A 23,841-nucleotide genomic window follows, 5' to 3' on the forward strand; every position below is an offset into this window, starting at 1 on the left:
GTTCAAGGCCAGGTTAGACAAAGCCTTGGGTGACATGGTTTAGAGTGAGATGTCCCTGCCCATGGCAGGGGGGTTGGAACTAAATGATCTTAAGGTCCTTTCCAACCCTAACTATTCTATGATTCTATCTTGTTTAGATAGACAGAATTAACGATTTTTCAAACAAGACGGGACACCAACACTCAGCCTTTAAGTCATTAACATCTGTGTTAACATAGTAGGAATCAAATGCAGTACTGTCTACATTTCTGGTTTTATTTATAGGCCAGGGAGTTACTGACTGTTAATTCTGCACATTACCATAAAGTAAATAAAGCATCCTGCTTAGGATGTCACACAGTTATTTTCACTACCATATTCCCAATTTATTCTTTTATATCCAGATTTCTCAAGTAAGAATCCACAAAACAAACCAAACAATTTTTCAGTTATCTAGGATTCCAACAGTTATCAAAGCAACAGGTCATACGGCTTTAAAGTGATTTTGTAGTTTTCACCAATGCTTTATTTGGAAGTGAATCGCTATGCCGTTATGTTTAGTAGTCACATAACCTATTCAAGTAAGACAAGGCAAAGGGTTTTTTTTTCCTTGAAAGAAGGAACAGGATTTCAAAACCTGGTATGGTCTACATTGTTCATAACAGGAGGAATAGCATTAATTCAAATATTCTGTGCAACATATGTAAATGTTGCATGTTCTCCTGCTGTTTACAGGTACCATTTCAGCAACCATTATTCCTTTTGAGAGGGCACTACTGGTACTAAGCTGTTTTTCAGACACTCTTTTGTCATTTCCTAATGCAGAATGTACCCAGCATTTAAATTAAATATAGCCCCAAACTTTCACTGAAATAAAAATTATGAGCCAGTTCTGCCTAGCATTGGAAGAGAGAAGAAGGAGCAAGAGACAAGAACTTAGCAACTATGAGACCTCTTATCTTGGCTGTCAACCAGCAGCTAGAAGCTGAAAGACTGAATTTTTTCTGCTGGACTGATTTACTGCCTCCTCTAAGTATCTTGTTCTAGGCAAGGCTGCTTAAGGCTGCTCCATAAGGATTTCTGCTTGACATAATACGAGTAAGATAAAGACTTTCATAAACATACTAGTACTCGAGTCAAAGTTAGTCTGACATTTTATTTCTACTTTTTATATTCTACAATATAGTGCATGAAACCTTCAGGATCTGTTGACTTCATTAAAAAAAATATTCTGAAGGTGGATTTTTTTTTCTTCCTTTTTGAAGCTCATCAGTAGCAACAAATGATTTTTTTTCTTGTTCGTTTACGGGTGTGAGAGAGTGAATTTCTGGTCATGTATCTTTCGATAGGGCTTGGTGAAATATTAACATAATAAATATTCAAGAAGAGAACCTGTGTAAGAGCTTTTCCAAAAAAATGGTTAAGTATTCATAATTGGGAACAAACTGAAGTGGCATCACAGGACAGGAAGAAAAGAATCCAAGTACAGCAAGGTCCCAGGGGATAGTTTTAGGAGATTCTGAACACAACTGATTCTTCTCCATTGAGATTTTCATAAACACTGCTACAGATTTTCTCCAGGGGACTGAGAGTGAGTGTCTCATATAATTTACTTCATTAGAGCTAAGTGAGAGTCACCATGTGATTGGGATTCAAAATTTCAATCCAGTAGCCATCAGGATCCTGAACAAATGCAAGTCCTTTCATTTTGCCTGTTGGGGGAAAAGAAAAAGGCAACAAGATGAAGTAAAGTCTACATGACTAGTTTTTAATGTCAAATATGACTACTTTGAAAAAATATTTTTTCCTTTTTTTTTCCCCCTTTTGCATAAAAATTATGCAGATCGAATTCAGACAGCTAAGCCTGAAATCAGTTTTTAATCAGTGATAGATCTTTGTATGCTAAACTGTCAATCCACAAAGCCGTAGTTTAGAGTCACTTTGAAATTCTGTCTTCTATCAGTTGCCCTTGTAAGTATTCGTCCTCTAAATAGCATTTTTGTTCTCCAGGATGTTTTGACATAATTTTCTTGAACTGGCTTTGCCAGTATAAAATCCTGTATTCCTCCGCCCTATTCATCTCCCATCACCCTGTATTCACACTGAAGTTCTGTTTCTGGTTTTTGTTTGTTCCCCTTCCCTCCCCAGTGTGGCTTATAGTACACAGTTGCATCACTTCATAAAACAGAGAAATGCAGGACAGGAATGCTTTAAGTTTTACTATTTGGAAAAAATATCACAGATTAAAACAAGGTCCCCAAAAATTGTTCTTCAATAGTAGATCAGGATAGCACAGCTTAAGATGTTATCTGACAGTGTTAACCACACACTTTTAATTATGCTTGCTCTATTAGGCTGTTTAACAGAACCAACCTAACTCTCAATATATTCTAACTACAAAAACTTCTGAGAACAGTAAATGTTTGATTCAGTAATTTTTGGGGAAAAAATAACATTAGGTTTCTTAGTCTGCTCCACAATGAATGTGAACTCCAAAACTTCTTCCTCCTCTTCGGCATTTCCTGTTTTGATTTTATTTCTTCGTATTAAAACACAGCTTTTGCTCTGCCCCTCCCTCCTCCCCGCCTCGCCGACTGCCTTAAGAGTTCATTGCTGTGATTTATTCCATTCAGAGTGTAAGCTTTCCCTCCTACGTACTTAAAGCTGTGCAGAAATACAAAATCAAAATCAGAAGCTTTTGTGTCAACTTTCCCAGGATTCAGAAGGTGCTGAACAAATTACAAAGGGCTCAGAAACTTTAAAATTATAAGAATATGAAGTTCTATTCTTATATCAAAAAATCTGTGTTCAAGTTAAGTTTTCATCTATGCTAGTAACATTTGCTTCAGCTGAGAACACAGTGAATAAGATGAAAATTGCTCTACTTGTTCTAATTTCTCTAGCAAGGAATCTAGATCAATTCCAGTACCTGTGGACTGAAGCTTCATGTACTAATGCTACTTTATAAGCAAAACAAAAACAAACAAGAGCCAAACAAAACCCACCACAACCCACCTTTACTCAGGCAAACATCTAGTTTCTATAACCAGAGAGAAGTATTTAAGATATATGCATGCTGCTAAGTACTAGATGTCCGTTTCAGAATGCATCAGTCCTAAAACTCTCATAAGGTCTCCTCATGAAGGAGAATCCAGTTGAAAAAATGCAAAACTTCTCACTACTAATTTCTACATTTTAGGCTTTTGAAATAGACATTGTTTATGTACTCTCTAGACATTTCAACTAAACATTATGCATTTTTTACTAAAAGTTGTACAAGTCAAATGTGATACAGACTAATGAGGCTATTTCTATGAAAGCTGACAGAACAGTTGAAAGCTAATAGCTATTAAGTGGGGTTAAATAAAAATAGGCAGAAAAGTCAGGAATTACTCAATTTTAATGGTGGGAGTAATTACATCTTCCAAGTCATCTTACTTTCGTATGATAATTACCAAACTGATGTGATGTGTGAATCTGGTCCATGGTACAGTAAATCCTGTAGTAACTCTAGGCAGAAGTATAAACTATCAACTATTTTACTGAAGGTCAGACTAGATGCAGAAGGCACATAGCTATACCTATCACAGTTCTTACCAAGATAGATCTATTGGCAGTTTTGCCCACTGCGTTAAGAGGGTGCCGGGCTAACTTGTTCTAGCACCTAAGAGTGACAACTGAAAATATATTACCCAGTTTTCAAGGGAGATCTTATAGACATAATATATTCAAAACAATGGAAAAAAAATGTACATGTATTTCTGATCAAGGCTTACCATCATCTGGTTTCTTCACAAATTTCACTCCTAGTTCTTCAAATCTCTTACAAGCTTTATTGACATCAGGAACAGCAATTCCAATGTGTCCTGTGCATCAAGATAAAAGGAGAGAAGTTCACTGTAAGTGTTGCTGGATATTTCAGGGAGCAGACTGCTCAGCATTTCACCTTCTGCAAAAAGTTTACATGCTGTAGCTCACATAAGGTACAGAAAACAATCATTGCTTCCAGAAAGAGAAGCACTTAGGATATTAACATTATACAACTTCAGAAAGTTATCTTTTTTATAATGCCTTTTAAAATAGAAACTTTACAGTTCAAGTAGCTCATATTGTTTAGATGAGATTACCTAGAGTAGGAGAAAATAAGGTTCTAGATCACTGGTTTATCTGTATCTCCTTTCCCAAAGCATGACCACATAGCAGGATTTTGTTCTATTTGCTTAGTTCAACAGGACAAGGAGTCTATCTTTAATGCTGTATTTGTAGAGATTAACACTATGCAAGGCCTAAGCTTACAAATCGATTCAGAAGCTTTAAATGTCAAGTGGTTAGATGGAGTACCAAACTTATTTCACAAGCCATTGACCTTTCAAACACTCAAAATATCAAACTGAGCCATACAAATACTATCCTCACTGCTACAAGCAAATGGAATTCTCCTTCCAAATTAAAATAGGTAACTAGTGGATTATAAAATAGAAATCCAAACATAAATCAGTCTAAACACCCTGATACTCTGACAAGAAAAGAGCAATTACTATTCTTCATTTTGTCGTTACTATTAGCATAGTTTGCTTGGCAAACGATTAGATTCTTTATAAAAAGTGTAACTGTGGCTTATTACTCTGAAACATATTTATCCATTTTCACAGTCTTTCACAGCATACATGCTGGAAGAAGAGACATAAAGGATGAGATGCAAATCCCCTTCTTTCTTTGTGCTCATATGTTTTCTTTAAAGTAACCTACTTTTCATCCATGGCCTGGGTTCAGCAATAGCATTTTTCTCCCTCTTAGTAGCTGGTGCAGTGCTGTGGTTTTGACTTTTGGCCTGGGAACAGTGCTGATAACACTGATGGTTTTAGTTGGTGCTAACTAATGTTTACACTGACCAAGGACTTTCTGAGTCTCATGCTCTGCCAGGGAGGAGGGGAAGCCAGGAGAAAGCAAAGACAGGACACCTGACCCAAACTAGCCAAAGAGGTATTCCTTACCACAGCACATCATGCCCAGTATATAAACTGGGGGCAGTTACCCAGAAGGGCTAGATTACTGCTCAGGTCAGGCTGGGTATCGGTCTGCAGGTGGTGAGCGGTTGTATTCTCTTCCCTTGTTATTTCCCTTATCATTATTATTATTGGTGGTAGCAGTAGTGGCTTTGTTATACCTTAGTTACTGGACTGCTCTTATCTCAACCTGTGGGAGTTACATTCTTTTGACTCTCCTCCCCATCCCTCTGGGAGTGGGGGAAGGAAAGGGGGGGAGTGAGCGAGCAGCTACATGGTTCTGAGTTACTGGCTGGGCTTAAACCATGACACAAGCTTAGCTTTTTTTACTGTAGAGAAAATAGCATGCACAGAATTTAAGCAACTGTAAAAATCATTTAAAGTCCCATTTTTCCCCAGTGCACAAGAGGAAAAAAATGTAATCGCAATAAACCAAAGCATAAAAACTACAAACACAAAACTAAAGACCTACCAAATCCTCGGGGATCTGAATTTCCATTGTGGTAAGACTGATTTTCATCATTTTCAGTACCCCAGTTGCTGTAAAAAGTAATTATTACACATTGAAGAAAAGCATCAAAATTAACAAATCCTAAATGTTCAGTTTCTCAGGAGGGTAAGTTGTTTCTCCTAAGAAACCAGAGAATGTCAGCATCTGGCTACATTCATTAAACTATCAAGAATTTCCTTGGTCACAGGTCCTAGGGATCCAGTCCTAATTTAGTCATGTTCACAGCCCTAATATTCAGGTTCTATACCTAAATGAGTCAGAAACTCTCCTGTCTCATTCAAATTAGAGAGAAGGTTGCACTGCATGAGTTAGTTTATCTAGCCATTGTTGGGGAACAAACAGTGAGGAAAAGTGGTCCATGGCAAAACCATGGAATATCTGGGAGATTCTTCCTAAACAATTACAATGATTAATAACATTAACCAAATTGTCCCCTTTATGGGAAGTATTTGTTTTGACTTAATACTTCTTTTGGTTAAATTCTGTAACTTCCCTACACAGATAGTATGCATACTCAAAATATAGCAAGCATTATCTCATATTTATGTACCACCAGCAGTTTGAAAGAGCTCTGAGAAGGGAAATATTAAGCTTGCCAAGTATCCAAGATCTCAGCCATATGTTAAAGCTATACAACAGTGAAGATGTTTTCATAGTAATGATTACATATTTTTTATTCACTTCAACAGGATTTACACTCATCCACATCTGTTTAATCACCATTAGCTAAATGTTATCTCCCACTATATTAATACTTACTGTGTCAATTCAAGTGTAGCTTTTCTAGAGAAGGTCCAAGCTGTTCTTGCCGTTTTGTCTTTTGGAATATCATTTTTATCTTCATATCCCAGGAAATAGAGTGAGAACTTCATAGTAGGAAAGTCAAATTTTTGAAGCAGTCTAATTAGCAAAAAAATATTTTGAAATAGTGACTTAAAAAGGTAATCAGATAGCTTGCAAATAAACCAAGGTGCTTCCCCCATGGAATAATTTTGCCATGGGTTTGGTATTTTTCCTGCCTTTCTGACTGTAATCCATACCTTAAAATAGCTACATTTTTAACTACTAAATAGAAACAAAACCTACTATAAACCTATTAAGAATAATCAAAAAGAAAAAAAAAAAGAAAATTGGACTCTTAAAAGCAAAACTATCAGTAATTGAATCTCAAAGCCAATACAAAAGCTCATATCTTGAGGTTGCTACTCTGTTATTTGTCTGTATTTCCTCAGGAAGATCTTTGTTTTTCCCCTTTAAAATACTATCAAGGAATAAAAATATTTACTTTGAAATTGACTGAGTCTCAGAAATGGATTTGCATCAGACAAAGTTTAAGAACATAGCAGGATTAAAACACAAACATACCTTTAAATTTATTATTTACAATTTCAATAACTAGGTATAATGATAAAATCCATTTCATATGTGACAATTTTATCAACTAAAATATATTTGTAATCATTCTTATGCACAATATTTAGCCAGAACAAGTACACATGCAAAATTAATCTGATTTATTTTTTAGCTTCATTTTTATTTTCTCACACTCACATTGTCACTAAAGTAGAAACAGATTCCTTAATCTGGACTCATTTCAGGATGTTTAGAAATACGCTAAAGTTCTGATTTGAACTCATTTCAAATGTTAATACTGTGCAAAGAAGAGCCAGCTTAAACATAGTAGGCTACCGCAGGACATCTGCCTTCCAACAGTCTTCTTCAAAACACTGAGTTTGGACCTTGTCTCCAGCTTCCACTGCCTTACTGTCTTACGACCAGAGGTGATCAAAAACCACCTCTGAGAATGAGCATAAAACTTGATTCCAGGATTTATAGCAGTGATTGCAACTGTAAGCACTGTCATAAAAGTTACTGGTTAGCTGCAGGTTCAGTGAGGAGAAAGTAATTAAGTTGTACACTGATAATTAGTGACCTATGTAAGAAATTTCTTGTCAAGGCCAATATTACTTCCTCTGCAGTTTAGGCATTAACTACGTTGTGCTCAGAGACTGCCAGACTGTCCAACTGAGCATCAACTGATAGGCACCACTGTTTACATTGTGAGACCAATTAGTATAATGATATCAAAATAACAAAAGCTTCTCAGAAGAGCAGTAGGAAACCCCAAACTTATTGTGGCATGCAACTTCTACTCACGTCATTCCAAGAATTCTTGTATAAAAATCTAGTGACTTCTTAGGATCCTTTACTCTTAACATTGTTTGCTGGAATAAAAAATCCTGGGGGAAAAAAATTATTTATACATCAACCAGAATTTATTTATGGGCATTAACAAAGATGCCAGTTAATAATGAATCTAAAACTAGCAGGTTTAGAAGTAACAAATAGAGTGTTACATTAGATGTAAATAAAACCTTTTGTCCTGACCCTAGGCATACAGATTTCTCTTGAAGAGATATGCCTTTGTAACACAATGCTTAAAACAAAACTACTAGTGGTATCACTCAATATATATTATCAGTGTTGTAAAAAAAAAAAACTGTAACTCTTTTCTATTCTTGTATGGAGCTGTACTGCACATGAACCACTTCGTATGCGAGCACGGCTGGCACATGCATATTTTATATTGGGCCTCACTGCAGACTAAGCATTTAAATAAATGCTAAACTCTTGAACTCAGCATTTTTATTGTATCATTGCACAGATGTTGAACTTCTGTCAAGCCTGATGGCAGTCGGCAGTCTCGGGCTCAAGACCTGCCTGCAATTTTGTGAGAGTATTTTCCTCAAGCCATAGGATGACTTTCTGTATCAAGGGCTAACAAGCAATTTAAATGGATGTAAAGCAAATTGTAACATAGCTAAAGAGATGTATTTAAAACAAACAAGGCAGACGCAGAACACCTTAAATGCAATTACAAGGCACCCTAGTAAAAAATGAAAATGCTGAGTACGTTTTTAGTTGGGCCGGCAAGCTCCAGCCGCCCCTTTCGCTCCCCCATGCCGTCTCCCATCCACCTCACGTCCGCCACGCAAAGAGCAGGTCAATGGGACGGACAGACACGGGCGGCACCGCCGCTAGGCCAGGCGCCGGCAACCACAGAACACTCTGATTACACCCCCCCTTCACCACACCTTCGTACTGGCATCCGGCTCCGAGCAGGCGGCATAGGCCGCCTCATCGCTGAGGCCGGTGAGCTCCCCCGGCGCCGCCATGTCGGAAGCGGAGCAGAAAGAGGAGATTGCTCTCTCGAAAAGGCGGTGTTCTGCTTCGCTCCGCCCAGCCTGCGTTTCATCACTGCCAGGCACGGTTGTGTCTGGTCAAGTTGATCGATGCGCGTTTGTTTCCGTAAGCGTCAAGGGAAAGGAGTCTCCCTGGTTGCGGAACTAATTAGGTGGGGTGGCTTGAAACCATGTGTCCGAGCGTTCCTCCAGCTCCTGCTCGCAGGCTGAGGGTACGGCACCAGCGCCTGCACAGGCGCTGCTACCGGGCCCAGCTCCAATGGAGTGGGGATTTGTGAATGTGTTGGTTGGAAACTCGGCCCGGCGCATACAGCCCCCCTTGTGCGCTCGTTTTGATGGCGCTTGGTATAAACAATTACTCCCTGTCTAAAGAATCTTTCAGAAAACTCCTCTAGAAAAATGGGATTGAACACGGGGTTGTGGGGAATAAATAAAAGTACACTTTCCTCTGATAATTGAGGCAAAACCGCCTCTGCAATGCAGAATCCGGGATGCGTTTCTCGGTAACTTCCACAGGCGCATCTAAAACCAACTCCGCCAAGAGGATTCACAGCACCGGGCTGCGTTGAGCTCTTCGCTGCCCGGCACGGCCAGCGGGTCGAGCTTTGGCAGGGTCGGGACCGCTGGGAAGAGGCCTCTAGGCGCGCACCCGGCGCCTCACGGGGGCGCCTCACGGGGGCGCCTCACGGGGGCGCCTCACGGGGGCGCCTCACGGGGGCGGGGGCCGCGAGCTCTGCCGCGGCCGTTACGGGCTCCCTTTAACGGCATCCCCGCTAACGGTATCTCATCTGGCCAGAGCCCCGCGGCAGGCGTTGGACCGCATGCCCTGCCCTCTAAATCGACAGTGGGGGGCGGGGCTATGCTGTTGGGGGTGCTCCCCTCTCCCTGAGTTGTGAGACATAGCTCTAGTCAGGTCTGTGCCCCTCCACGCCTGCATTATCTCTGCCAAAGCAGAAGTGCCGGTTAAGGCACCTCGGCTTTTCAGAAAAGAGCAAAAAGTCAGTATCCCTGATGCTCCATACTTGAAAATCTTCTGCTTTCCGTCCTGATCCTCCTTCTAAGACTTGTCATGGAAACCAGACTTACTTTTCTTGCATAAACAGGTCCTGGAGGCAAGGTTTAGGGCAGTCTGGAGGCACATCTGCTGTTATAACTGGGATAGGGAGGCAGCTGAAATTCATGCTGGTTTTTGGAAAGTGTGAAAACCTCATATGAGCCACCAGGCATCTTGAGTATAGGTGTCTAGAGAGTCAAGAAGGATACGGGTATACAATGTAGTCTTCTTTTTAATGAAAGCCATTCGTTTTTAGTGAGAATCCCACCATTCTCTCCTTGGGCTTTAGGAGAAAGTGTCAGCTGCCAAGAGAATCGGTTAAAATGCAAGGAGATTAATAACCAACCTATTCCAGGTTGAATGTTGACGTGGAAAGTACCCCTGCCAACCTTAGAGATGACTAAGCCAGTCAGATAAACATGAAGGAAAATAAAGGAATGAATTAATTTAATTTTAAGTTTTCCCTTTTCTATGACTTTGCTAAGATTTTTCTCTTTTTTTCTTAGTATTTTTACTTCAAGAGATAAACATTTTCTGTAACAGGTGATTGCATGCCAGAGTTCAGAGAACCATGCTCAGTTAGCTAATTATGGGCAAGAATAAGGAGCTAATAGTGCAGCAACAGCAGCCTTTTCATGTCTACCTCACTTCTGATTTTCTATATCCTGAATCAGACAATAGCATCTAAGAGAGTATATAACACAATTACACGTATAGTAGGCTGCCCTAAGGCTTCTTAAGAGCTACTTGGTAATTCTTGATGGTTGTTTTAATCTTTATGGTAGTAGTACTCAGAATAGAATAGTGATTTCTGTGCTTTTGTTTTAGCTGTTATCCTAGGTATGACCTTAATAGTATATCTCAACATTTGTTTTATAAAACGTTTCTCCCTTGTAACATCCCTGTGAAACTGAACAACCTACTTTTTGAGGAAAACTTAGACCTGAAGTAAGGACTTCAGGTATCACTGTAGTGGTGATTACAATGCTTTAAGACTAGTCCTTCAGTCTGTGTGTAGATTTGAGCACACTGAATAACACATTTAAGTTTATATATATATATAGATAGATAGATAGACTTGAAAAATCTGGATTGTTGTAAATGGTTTTGGTTTGTTGATTTGTTTTTTTTTTATTTCAGATTTCAAGATGGAGGGGGCAAGAAAAAGAGACAGAGAAAGTTTAAACACTGGAGAAGGGGCTAGGCCTTTTCCCAGTACAGAGAGCTTTATGCCTGAAGATACTACAGCCAGATCTCTTAGCCATAGTCGAAACCTAGCAAGCTTTTCCTCTTCCGTAGACTCTTTTTCTGCTGCAAGCCAAAAGTTGTCTAGATTTTGCCGGAGCACTTGTGGATCTCTGTCCTTTCAAGAAATTTTCAAAGAAAAACAGGTTTAGTATGCAACCATAAGTCTTTAAATAAATTTTCTGGTTCTTTTCTCAGATGACTAAATTCAGTTTGTATTTGTTGTTTCTTTTTTCTTTTTCTTTTTTTTTTTTTCCTTTCTGTTTTGTTTATACTCAGTTCTTTTATTAAATGATTTCTGGTAGAAAATGAGTCTTTGTTTGCAGTGTTTGTATATTTTAAGGTTTTATTTTAAAGTAAGAGAGGAAGGAAACAGGAGATATTAACTGAATAATTTACCCTGAAGCAAAGCTGTACCCAGCTTAGTTCCTGAAATATTTACCCACTCTAGATGCTTTGGTTTTAAATTGATGTTGCAACATTTCTGGATTAGTATAATAAATTGAAATATTGATTGTGAAAAATAAAACTAGTTAACGTTTCACACAAATATCTTAAAATCTTGTAGTAGTATATTTAATGGTTACTTTTCTTTGACATACCCTCAGAATTGACTTTACATTTTATAATAATTCTTAATAATTCCTTCTTATATTAATCTCTGAAAATTTAGATTTTTTTTAAGAGCAGGACAGTTATGTAGTCTACAAGACAAATTTTAGTGTTAGTTGTGAGTTAAATAACAAGTCACTCTTGTGGTCACTGTGTATTTTTAACTTGAAAGATGTGTTTAATGCTTTAGGCTCAATACAAAGAAGCAAGAGAAAAACGAAAAGCAAAAATTGACGCTTCCTATAAATACATATTTCAAGTTCTCAGTATCAGGCTAGGTTTAGACTTAGAAACTGTGGAAGAAATGATTTTGGATGCCCCTTCGGTGAGTCTGTCCTATATGTTTGTTGTTACGCTTGTGCAACATAGAGATGCTATAAGTGTTGACAATCAACTAACATTTACTTTTTTAACAGTTGCTAAATGGTATATAGTTTTACATCACCTTAACTTCGTGTTTTGTTTTTTTGGTTTGGTTTTTTTTCCTACACTGTCACCAGGACCATCTGAAAACTTTTTATGTTTGGAAATTTTCACTTTCCAGTTTTAGTTTTTTCATAAACAGTTTAGACTGCTGAGGCTGTTTCAGCATTGCCCTTTAACAAATTCTCATTTAGTAAATTCCTAAATACATGTCATGTCTTTGACATCCATGAGTTTAAGTTTTACTCTTTAGAGCATTAGCCTGTCTGCGTATTCAGACAGTGAATGTTTGCACCACGTGAACTGAAACCTATTTGAAGAAACAGTAGACACAGGAACAGCTCATGTCTTACATCCTGTGTAAAATCATATAAGCCTAAAAGTTACTGTTCGTGTTCTCTTCTTCTCAAGTTGGAGTGCTTTTTGTAGTAGTGAATCTTTTTCTGATTTTTGTCACTGCCCTTTCAGCAGTTTGCCATTTTTTTTCGTTATTTTGGGAGGATTTTTTCTGTACTTTTCTCAGTTTTAACCCTGTTATTCACTACTGCCTATTAACCAAAGTGAGATCGCAGCATGCATTTCTAGAGCTGGCTTGCTTTTAGTTCTTTTATTTTCACATATATTTCTCAAAAGAATAAGTCTAAATACCCACATGGGTGTCACTCATTTTCCTAACACTATTCATGTCTCCACACTACAATTCCTAAGTGTGATGTTACTCCTCTTTTGCAAATCCATCTTTTATGTTTAGGGGTAGAGTAGCAGTAGCAGGGTATATCAAGTCCTGGAAATCTGCTGTGTGTATTTCTAAGTCTCTTACGACCAGTTAACTTTCATCTGATACTTGAGACTTACAGATCTCTATTAGTGACAGAATATCCTTCAGTGTCTCTGCATTACTGGAGAGGTCCATAAACATTAGAGTTATTAGGAGCTAGGCTACCTTTGTGAGCAAGATCAGTACTTGAAAGCAATATATGAAATAACTATTATGTTGTTTCATAACTCTTCACAATATTTGATGATAAACATTACATGCCACTAAAACTTTTAACAGTGGAAAGGTCAAATTACTTTTGCTTGTCTTAAAGGCACAAAAATATTTTGAGTAACAAGTATTCACTTTTTGATTTAACAGTTGGAAGCCTTTAGTTCTTTTTTTGCCAAGAGAGGAAGTAAAGCATTAAAAATTTTCTACCAAGAAGGAGAAGCACCAGGAATAGGTAAATTTTTAATGATGTTAACACAGGCAGATAAAATTTTGTTTAATGTTTCCCAGAATAAAACCTGGTTTTTGCTTGTTCATAATTTTGCACCCTTTTGCAATGAGGACTAACAATTCATATTTTAAATCTTTACTTCAAGTCAAATTGTTTAGAAAATTTTCAGTCGATTTTAGCCAGTCTTGGAAGGAAAACTGTGAGAAGGTCTTCTAGGATTTTATATTTATTGTAACTTTTTCTTACAAAGGATATGCCCCCAGGTCATTAGAAAGCACTTTGATAAAACCTGTATGAATTCACAGTTATTATAAATAAATGTTTGAAGTAAAAATCTGGATTTTTTTCATTTTCACGTGATCAGTAGAGAATTAAAATGTAATGTCTAAAAACCCTAATGATTCACAAAGCAATTAACATGCTGTTCCCTTACCTATTTATATAAAATGATCAAATTGTATACAATGATCCCCAGACACCCTGAGGGTATTTCATATTCTCTTACTTTCTTGCTTAAGCATGACATCTTGTCTCATAGGGTGCATGTGAATAAACTACCCTCAGTCACCAGCAAGTTAACGCAGAATAATGGTCCTGAGCAAATTCCCATTTCAGTGCAGTAAAGTGTGACAGATTTTCACTGTAAGACGTTACATGTGTGGTGTAGATTTTTAAATGTGTGGTCGATTACAGCCATAAATTATGCTGGTTTTGATTCTATTAGAAAAGAAGAAAATGAATTATTTCTATGTTTAATTTTATTTCACTATGCTGATTTAATAATTTTATAGTATCCTTGCTTTTAAAAGTAACAACATGTATTAAATGCTTTTCAGAATGTGGTCGGACAATTCCAGGAGTTGCAAAAGGAAGTACAATGATGCGATTGTATGTGGATGCTACACCAGGCAAATTCGTAGGACAATGCTTTTTTTTTGTTCGTTTCAAGAATGAAAACCCTATAAAAGTAAAAACTATACATGAGGTATTCTTTCATATATTTAAAAAACCTAAATACTTTTAAAGTAGCTATTTTGTTTTATTATTTGTTTCACTACTGTCATATAACTAAAGTTTCTGGTAACTGTTTTTTGAATGTTAAGCTATTATCACGCTCTTTGCATTTCTTTCTGGGTAGACAGTGAATAGCTTTATTACTTCAGCAAATACTCAGGCTATCTTGTGAATTCAGTGTTTTACAGGACTCTTGCTAAAGAAGTCAGTGTTTAGGTTAATTTCTCCTTGCTGTTTTTGAAGAGTTTAACGCTTCTAAGTACCTTTTATATATCATCAAAATCTCTATGGTAGAAGGACTCACTGAGAAGACTTTATTGCAAATACCAGGAGAGAAAAAGTTTACTTGTACCTTTTTATTTTATGTGTCTTTGAATGTGTGAAATGCACGTTTATCGTACGTAGATTATGTAGCATGGGGTTTTCTGCTTTATAAGACAAATTCTTAGATGAGCTTGCGCTTTTTTCTCAGTTACTGCTACACATCATAACACATGTGCTGAAGGGATTGTAAATTGGTTAGAATCAGTCCTGTATATGTATTTTCTAATTTAAAATCATTATTTTAATAATTATTATAAATAATATAATATAATTAATTAAATTTAAAATATTAAGAATATTTTATTCATTTAGGAAGCTAAGAAAAGAGTAAAGCACTATTAGAAGTAAGAGATAAGATCTGACTTTATTAAGAGTCTCAGTATTGGTCATAAATATTACTCTTCCATTAAATTCGTTGCTGAAGTGATGCGAAATTTATGTTTAGCAAGTTTGTTATATGAAGTATGTTAAGATTTGCTGACTTGAAGCACAGTTAAAATGTTGGAATATTAAATATAGTCAGAACTTGTAAAGTTTAGTTTTGGAGAGTAGACAATAATTTAATCTGATCCATAGCAATATACCTTCAGTTACATAATAGCTTCTAATATACTTTCAGATATGTACATTCAGAGCATTTTTGCCACTTACATCTTGCTCCTCAGTTCCTAATGGTAGATGGGGACATTTAGAATATTTTTAATAGTTGTGTACTATTTTAAGATTTCCAAACTTCTGTTTCATAGGGAAAAAACTAAAATTATGTAATAATAATGAAATTATGAAAATGTAGCCTGATAGCATCTTATAACTTTACTAAATTATTGTTGACTTACATTTTTTTTTATTGAAAACAGAATCTTATGGTCATGTGGTAGGTATCAGTGTTTTGAAAAGATTTTGTCTCCTTAAGTTAGAGTTTGTATTGGCACGTTGGAGTGCCTTTATAAAAAGAAAAACACAGATTTTATATGACTCCTTCAATCCTAAATTATTGCATTACTAACAATCATTTGGTTACAATGCAGGATATATTCTTTGGTGTTTTGGATGCCACTGAAGGACTCCTATGTGGAGTTAAGAATATGATACAAAAGATTTTTCTCCCTGCCATCCTCAAAACAAGTAATTGGGGTGCTTTAAGTCAGCGCAAACAGGACACAAAAACCAAACAGAACTACGTGGAAACAATTAAGAGATTCATTTCATTTCTAGAGGGTAAGCATTGCACTTAGGAAGCAACCAAACTAGAGGAATTCTGCTTAAGAAATTCCATTTAAAGGCTGTAGCACGTAGGTATGGAACTTCTCGCATTCTGCGAGGAAGAATTAAATGATCAATTACTTGCATAATAAATACACAGTAGATTATTTACTGAAGAAAATAGTGATATATTGCTTTTAGGGGTAAACACCGGGTATATAGTAATTTTCTGCTTTATATGAGTCCAGTAAAATGGCTGTTATGTTGGAATAACAGTGACTGCAGAATATTCCCAAATTTCAATTGCTTACACAGGTAGAAATTAATTTTTAAGTCTTAATTTGTATGGCATTGCAATCACTTTTTTTATTATTTTTTTTCCCAGGGGCTATGATAAGCATTGAAGGAACTGTTGAGTTGGAAAAAATAGATTACATTAGCTTTTCTAAACTCCAGTCCTTTGAGAAAGTAGCTGCAGCAGCTAATAATCCTGAAGAGGTTCATCAGCTAGAGGAAATACTTATGATATGGTATAGACAAATTGAGCAGGTAGGTTGTTATTTTAACACTTCAATCCAATATGAATAGAGATAGATATTTATATGAGACTTGCATAAAGTTAGATGAAGGCTTCAGCTGCATTACCACCTGAGTAAGACAGGTGCTTCATTTCTATGCATAAGTAGGTATGAACTATGAACTTGCAGTCTAGCAAAAATAAGAGTTTCTGAACAGCTGATACACAAATAGTAAGGAGAACAGAAGGATGCAGGAGTTATAACACTGGTGAGGACCACACTGTACACAGTTAGGTATACTCTACACATATTGCCTGTTAATTTTCTGCTGCCAGTCTGGTATGTGATACTACTCTTAAGATTTTTGACCAGGCCCAGTAAGGCATTTATTCCATATAAATCTTCTACTGAGGTAAGGTCTCAGAAATTAATGTCTGTGATAAAGCACAGAACCCTTTGTCAAAGTACACAGTCTGTGTAGACTGGGACAGGCTCTACTTAGAAAGACATACTATGTTTAGTGTTTTTAGCTCAGGAGAATAAAAATGTAAAAGACATAATGCATTTATAAACATACAAATGAGTACGTTTTTTACTTTGATATTTAATGGTTTCATTAAAATAGTTCAAGTTTTTACACATGAAGTTATATTTGGAACATTTCAATCCATACATTCTGATTAAAGAAAAATATGGGTGTATGCGGAGATTCACCCTTTTAATTACATCAGTTAAACATGCATTTTAGTTTCCTTCTTTTCAGTTTAAGAACATGATTAAGTGCAATTCAGACTTTGGTTCCAATTTGGAAAAAGTATCCTTTTTCATATGTCTATAACTGCAAATATGTTCCTTTTTAGCATCCTCAGTATTTAATTTATTATTCTTGTTTTTTTGTTGTGTTTTTTTTTTTCAAATTTGTTGTAGGTTCTGATTCAGAGTAAGCAGATGAGGAGAGAAGCTAATGATGCAGGTCCACTGACTGAACTACAGCACTGGAAATCTATGTCTGCTAAATTAAATTCTATTATTGAGCAGGTCAAAGGACCAAACTGCAAAGCTGTCATTAACGTGCTGAATGTTGCACATTCTAAAATACTACAGGTAACTCTTTTTAGTGTTTTTTGCTGTAGTGGACAAAGCTTGCAATATTTATTTTGTTTCATTGCATCCTAAAGAGGTTTCCTGAGAAGAATTGGGAGGAAAGTTTGGTATGATGCTGGTGTGCATAATATACTAAGAGAAAGAACTAGACATTCAGACAAAATTATCATAAATGAAAGTAACTTTTTATTGCCTGGTTTGACAATGGCTTTTAAAAATTAATTTACCAAGATTTACTTCTGGCAAATCAATGCAAGATAAAGATATAGTCTGAGGTTTTTTACAGTACTCTTTTCCCTTTAGATGTGGCGAGAGTTAGAAGCCAGAATCACAGATGCAGCAAATGAAGCAAAAGATAATGTGAAATACTTAGGCATACTTGAAAAAGTTTGTCAGCCCCTTTATAACTATGACCTTGTAAGTATGTCTTTCATCATTTTTAAGCATAGTTTAGGTATTTACATAGAATGCCCAGAGCAAAAGAGATCTTGTTTGTATTTGCTTGAATTTTTATCATGTCACTTTCTATTTTTTCTGATTTTTTTCTAAACACCTGTCAAGCTAAATGTTAAAGCATTATTTTATTGTGCATTACATAAAATATGATATTTTAAAATACATATTAAATATAAGCACACATGATTTCCTAGTAAGTCAGTCCTGCTGCCAATACTATTTTTAATACGAGCTAAAACAGGTATGTATTTTATAGTACAAGCATCTCAAATTACGTCTTTCAGTGAAAATTCCATGTCAATGAATAATCACCCAGCTGTAACCAAAGTACCAAAAATTTGGTTATGTAGAGAATAATAAACCTAATGAAGTCCCAAATGAGTAAAATAATAATTTGATATTAAAAATAGTATTAGGTGCTTCTATTTGCAGAAGAACCAGCTAGTCAGAAATTAAATAATTGGTTGCCCATGTGTATTAAGAATTAATTATTATAAGAGATATAAATTTCTAATGATTTTTGCAGAATAGGATGGAAGAAAGAAATACCCTAGTGTTGCATGTTCTGCTTTAGCTTTTAGTACTCCATGTTTTGTCCTATATGCCTCCTGTCCTCTGTCAGGAAGTGTTGAGTTTCTTCTGAATTTCTGTTAGCTTAGGATCCTACTACAGAATTTTAACTGGGGGAAAGCCAAAAGACTGGTACTATATGGCATAAAGCTGATACTGCATAGAATAGTAGAAGAGGGGAGAAAAAGGAGCGGTATTACTGAACTGTTTACCTTCAGCTTTTCAGATTATCACTAGAGGGTGCCAGGTACCAGGCCATAGTGGTGAGCTGCTTTGTAGGTGTTGTGAAGATAAAACTGTTATCTTAAACATAGACAGACATTTGGAAATGCATTAAAAAGTCCATTGTCTTACTAATACAGGATAGTTAATTATAGTTCTTGATTTAATTGGGGAAAATGTTGATACATCTGTATTTCTGTTTCGTCTTTTAAAATACTGAGATCAAGATAATTTAGGTAGGATTTTCTATGGTATTCAACTTGAAAATAATTATATACAAGTTAAATATATTCTGATTTAATAACAAACTACATTTTGGATTGTGTTGAATTTAATATCTGATGTTGAAAAGTATTTTAAATATTAGTGGTTTGGAAATGGATTAAATGCAGATTTAATATGATATTTAGTGTATGCATAAATACAGCATTTAGTGAATGCAGTATCACACATAGTCACATCTGTAGCTGAAGTGCGTTACTATATGAAAATTTTGACTGGATGTATAAGTTGGGGCTTTGAATCTCTATACAGTCCACTATGCAGGAGTTTGGAGTTGTTTTTTTTTTGGTGAAGGATTAAAAAAAAAAAAGGCAGTAGACTCAGACTCTCCTGATTCCATTTTGGGAAGTGGAGCGATGGACACTGAGGATTGTTTTTATACCTTTCTTTCACACTTCTGCCACATGCAAATGCCTGCTCTATCTATGCGGTACTACTGTGCTTTATGCAGCTGAAAGTTAATTCCAGGAGCTTGGCTTCTCTGAGAGGTGACAATCATAATTAGTTTTTCTTGATGTTGAGAATTGCAACTCAGATAAGTCCCTGGTAATGAATTATCATTTTTACCTTTATATTCATCTTCCAAAATACTTTGGAAGTGATTGAGTTCTTCAGTACTTCTAAACTGTGGTTTGATTTTAATAGTATGAACAATTTCATTAATTGTGTGAAAGATTTAGATGTTTCATATGTTGACTGAATTAGGTACTCTAGTGAAATAAATATTGTGACAATTACTTCATGAGTTCTGTGAAATGTTTGAATGAAACATTTTAGGTTGTGATTACTATCACAGTGTAATACCATAGAGTATATTTAACAGCTGTTCTTGAAGTAAAAGAAGTGTTAATCACAACCACTCTCATCTGCCAGAAGAATACTTCTTTTATAACAAAAAATGCAACTTGTACTTTTTGAATCAGTTTGATTTTGATCATCAAAATACTGCATTAAAATATTACTAGCAATGCCCTTTTATTTGATTTCTCACCAAATCATCAACGAGTTTTATTGTGCTTATTAGTTGAAGTTTAAAAATATATTGAGTGTGGTTAGTTGCTGGGTTTTGTGTTGTGTTTTTTTTTTTCGTATGAAACCTTTTGGTAAGATGCCATGGCACTTTGAAGATTGTTCATGTGATTTAGGGGAAAATGTAATTTAGAAGTTGTCAATAGAGTAGAAATATAGTTGCTAAAACTAGAAAATAATTTTTTTTTCTAAAAACTCCACTTTAAGGTGTCAATGACACATGGAATACCAAACTTAGTAAATGCTATACAAATGATTCACCGTGTTTCAAGATATTACAATACTTCTGGGAGAATGACATCATTGTTTATAAAGGTAAACATATTAGGTATAATATTGATTATAAAAATGTTGTGATTTTTTCAGGAAACAAACTCATTTTGTCTAAATCAGTAGGATGTTCATTAGAAAATGGTAAAAAATAGTGGGTGTCTGCATGGGAAATGAAATATATTGGTCAGGAGGAGACTGAATTTGGATCAGAGACTTGTCTTCTGGAAGGAACTTCGGTGTTATTCTTGGTTCAGCAAAATTAATTTTTTTTTATCTTCTTGATTAATCTTTGGTTCTCAATCTGCTCAGTTGTTTCCTAAATCACTGTATCAAAAAATATTCTTTCATTATCTGTCTTGAAGACGTAATTGGGTCATCAGTCTGCCTAGGCTATTAATCCAAAAGGTGTGAAAGACAAAAAGTTCCTGTTTCCAGAAGCAAGTCATACTTGAATAGTTAATTGAATCTCAGATCATAAGCTTTGCCATTTCAAACAGAAAATTAAGACCATCTAGGTATTTATACCAGTGCAGGAAAAGATTGTTTGTGTAGTGGTTTTAGAGCAAAGAAATCCTACATAACTAAAAGACTGGTAAAGAAAGAGGGGAAATTCATAGTAGACGCTCATTACACCACCTTTTTATGTGCTTTTGTGAGGCTATGTTTATCCGTGGCTTTGGTTGATTTGCATTCATCAGATATTAGTTACGGATTATACAGCAGTGTTTATATTGCCTGTTATGTAATTGTTTTTATGTTTGCGTATTGAAGCATGCTATAGTCTATGCAACTCTAAGGCATTGAGCATTTTACTACAGAAGTTAATAACAAGCTGCTTACATGAAGCTGTAGAAAAGAAATAGCAAAGGAAAAGCTCTATTCTAATCCAGTGGCTTGAGGTCCTCCTTGGAGTTTGCTTCCATTTAAACATCATGAGAGATGATGCTGGAGGTCCTATCTGCAAATTCACCAGTTCTTGTATTACAGCGTGAGGCTGCCTTTGGTGCAGTGATTTTCAGTCATTATTGAGTTAGGAATTCTTAAGACCTACTTACTATAATCTCATGTGTCAGAAGAACTGTTTTGAATTGTTCACAGTATTTAGTAGCCAAAATAGATTGTATATAATACAATATACAAAATTCTGTTTGTAGCTGTTCTCCAAAGTATGTTTTCTGTATCTGCATTCACTCCCATACTCCTCTCTTTCTCTCCCTATCATTACAAACTTTGGATTTTTGTGGTTAAGTAGAATGTTCTCTCCTTAGGGTATTTGTCATGTGTATTACATATATTAGCCACTCTTATTGCCATAATTGAAATTTATCCAAACTCCAATAGTACTAAGACAGGCATGTGGGAATTTTGTTAGATTTTGCAAAATAGGCATATCTACTTTAAACTTGAGACCTACTTGTTTTCATTTGTCTGTGTTAGGTTACAAATCAAATGGTAACATCTTGTAGAGCATATATTACAGATAGTGGCTTGACTTGTGTCTGGGATCAGGAGACATCAACAGTCATTGGAAAAATTAAGGTTTGTATTTTGGCATTTTATTATTTGCCTCTCAAACCTATTGGTTATCGATATGCACAAGGAATCCCATATCAATATGTATCAAGTATTTCACGTCTCTTTACTGTTTTATTTCATGATGCTTTGAGTGTTTTCCCATTTTTTAGCCCATGGGCATTTGTTGAAATTAGAATGGCCTTGTCTATATCAGGGTTGTCTGTTACTGACCTTGAAATTGTCATCTTCATCATATATGTCACCAAGGAATTTTGTCATCCTGCCTAATCCACGTTCTTTCCTCTTTATGGTATCTGATATAGTACCATCATCCTCTATCATGGGGAACCTGGCGTCTGAACAGACCCCCATTTGTTTAGTAGTAGCTCATTTAAAGTTTTCTTTGGTATACCATGAAAGCTCACTGCGAAGATGTTCTTCCTTTTCTTCAGCTGATGGTGACATATTAAGAATAAATTAAGCATATGCAATACACCATGGCAAAATATTTCTAGCTGTAGGGTTACTGGTTGCCAATGCTGACCCAGCTTCCGCCTTTTCTTTCTTAGACCTCAGCTACTGACTTCCTATCTTACTCAGAAAGACACAGAATTTCAGTCCTTTAAAATTTATGTCCAGAGGTACGGAAGAAAATGTGTTGAATATATCTTCTCTGACCTTGCAGGATGATGTGATTCTGATAATTTGTCTATTTTATTGAGGTCATCTTGTTATATAGCAAATAAGCCCTCATTATTCTATGAAAGAAATATAAGACCAGTTTCTAATCACAGTGATCAGTCTTTGTTCTGGTATCTGTATATACTTGAAGATCTGAAAATTCCTTTCAATTAGGATCTTTTTTTCATTTCCTGTAATTCATAAGCAATTGTTGTATATACCTATATATTCAGACAGTCTAATGACTGCAAGTATATTGTGGTAGAATCTGCTTTCTGTTTTCCAAGAGCTGACAGAAAATTTTGTATCCCAATGATTATAGAGTTAGGGTTTACACTTCTTACCATTTATTATTTTTACACCTGATAAAGTCTTAGTAATTTAAGTAAGTAATCAACTGATAAAGATTATTTTTCAATCTCACTTTAACTCTTGTCAGCATACACAAAGCTGTATAACCAATTTCCTCGAAGTCTCTGGGGAGTTCTAAGCAGACTACACTGTTATGCCAGATTCCATTCTTACCCAGGGAGGACAGACTGTCTGACCATTCTTAATTAAGCTAATGGATTTTGATATTTAAATGTCTCCTTTAGAGCTCTTTGCTGGCCTTTAAACCACTCTTTACTTTAAGAAGAACTAAAATTTTCCTGTTTATTTTTTGTGCCTTTCTTCCTAGTGTTAAATCTTTCATTGCACTGTACTGTTCTGTGTTGGTAAGTTGCAAATACTTGTAACACATACTGAAAGAAAACCACTGTCTGCAAGTCCTTATCCCCTGTTGACTCAAACTAGATTCAGTGATAATTAACCACTTCAGAAAGACAGTATGTTTGAGTTCTGCAGTCTTTTACCTATAAACACAGCATAATGAATATGATATTTATTCCCTCACTTTTTAGGAATGCATGGTTTTATTGAAAGAATACCAGAAATTCTTTCATAAAACAAAGCAAGAGATTTTGGCAACTCTAGGAGAAAAGTCATTTGAAGTATCAGAAATGTACATTTTTGGACAATCTGAAGCTTTTTGTAGGAGATTAGAAAAAGTGAGTATAATATGTGCTTTTATTATCAGTAAAGAAGGGCCTCTCCAACAGCAGTTTACAAGGTGGATACCTGTCAACACACATGCTCTTAATCATCCTGTGAAGGAATTTGTTACTCTTTATTGAGAGAAATTCAACACTTCCACAGAGTAAGTTGTTCCAATACTCTAGGGAATTACGTCACAATGTCCTTCTGAAATTTCTTTGTGTTATCATGGAGAGAAAGAACCCATCTGATCTAGACTTAGATCACTATTTTAGGAGATTTAAAAGTATGTGGAAAACAACACACTTCACTCTTTTGAACAGTGTTCAAAGATATTAATAATCCTGTTATTGCCAAAGACA

General features: G+C 35.7%; 2 protein-coding genes across 2 annotated transcripts in view; one reads left to right on the top strand and one right to left on the bottom strand.

Annotated features, from left to right (window-relative positions):
* Positions 1-343: 343 nt before the first annotated feature.
* GLO1 (glyoxalase I) lies at positions 344-8,740 on the bottom strand. The gene is made up of 6 exons (XM_005145326.3): positions 8,592-8,740; positions 7,654-7,736; positions 6,256-6,396; positions 5,458-5,525; positions 3,756-3,845; positions 344-1,691 (listed from the first exon to the last, which is right to left on the bottom strand). The coding sequence occupies exons 1-6, from the start codon at positions 8,670-8,672 to the stop codon at positions 1,603-1,605; spliced, it is 552 nt and encodes a 183-aa protein (XP_005145383.1). The 5' UTR covers positions 8,673-8,740; the 3' UTR covers positions 344-1,602.
* A 2,332-nt stretch (positions 8,741-11,072) lies between these two features.
* The window catches only part of DNAH8 (dynein axonemal heavy chain 8), a 138,785-nt gene continuing 126,016 nt past the window's right edge, over positions 11,073-23,841 (top strand). Inside the window, 11 exon segments of the mRNA XM_034060769.1 lie at positions 11,073-11,144; positions 11,801-11,935; positions 13,172-13,256; positions 14,090-14,238; positions 15,620-15,809; positions 16,180-16,343; positions 17,240-17,416; positions 17,720-17,833; positions 20,183-20,290; positions 21,686-21,787; positions 23,347-23,493. Of these exon segments, the coding sequence (XP_033916660.1) occupies positions 11,915-11,935; positions 13,172-13,256; positions 14,090-14,238; positions 15,620-15,809; positions 16,180-16,343; positions 17,240-17,416; positions 17,720-17,833; positions 20,183-20,290; positions 21,686-21,787; positions 23,347-23,493 (1,257 nt within the window). The 5' untranslated portion in view covers positions 11,073-11,144; positions 11,801-11,914.

Source organism: Melopsittacus undulatus, chromosome 3 (genome assembly GCF_012275295.1).
Source record: "Melopsittacus undulatus isolate bMelUnd1 chromosome 3, bMelUnd1.mat.Z, whole genome shotgun sequence".
In the NCBI taxonomy this organism is placed as follows: domain Eukaryota; kingdom Metazoa; phylum Chordata; class Aves; order Psittaciformes; family Psittaculidae; genus Melopsittacus; species Melopsittacus undulatus.

Bases quoted from the DNA above. Each gene is read 5' to 3' on its own strand.
- GLO1 (XM_005145326.3), bottom strand. From the start codon at position 8,672: ATGGCGGCGCCGGGGGAGCTCACCGGCCTCAGCGATGAGGCGGCCTAT. The intron at 7,737-8,591 runs GTGTGGTGAAGG...TTTTTCCCCCAG, and splicing joins AGCCGGATGCCAGTACGAAG to GATTTTTTATTCCAGCAAAC. The intron at 5,526-6,255 runs GTAAGTATTAAT...TACTTTTTACAG, and splicing joins GCTACACTTGAATTGACACA to CAACTGGGGTACTGAAAATG.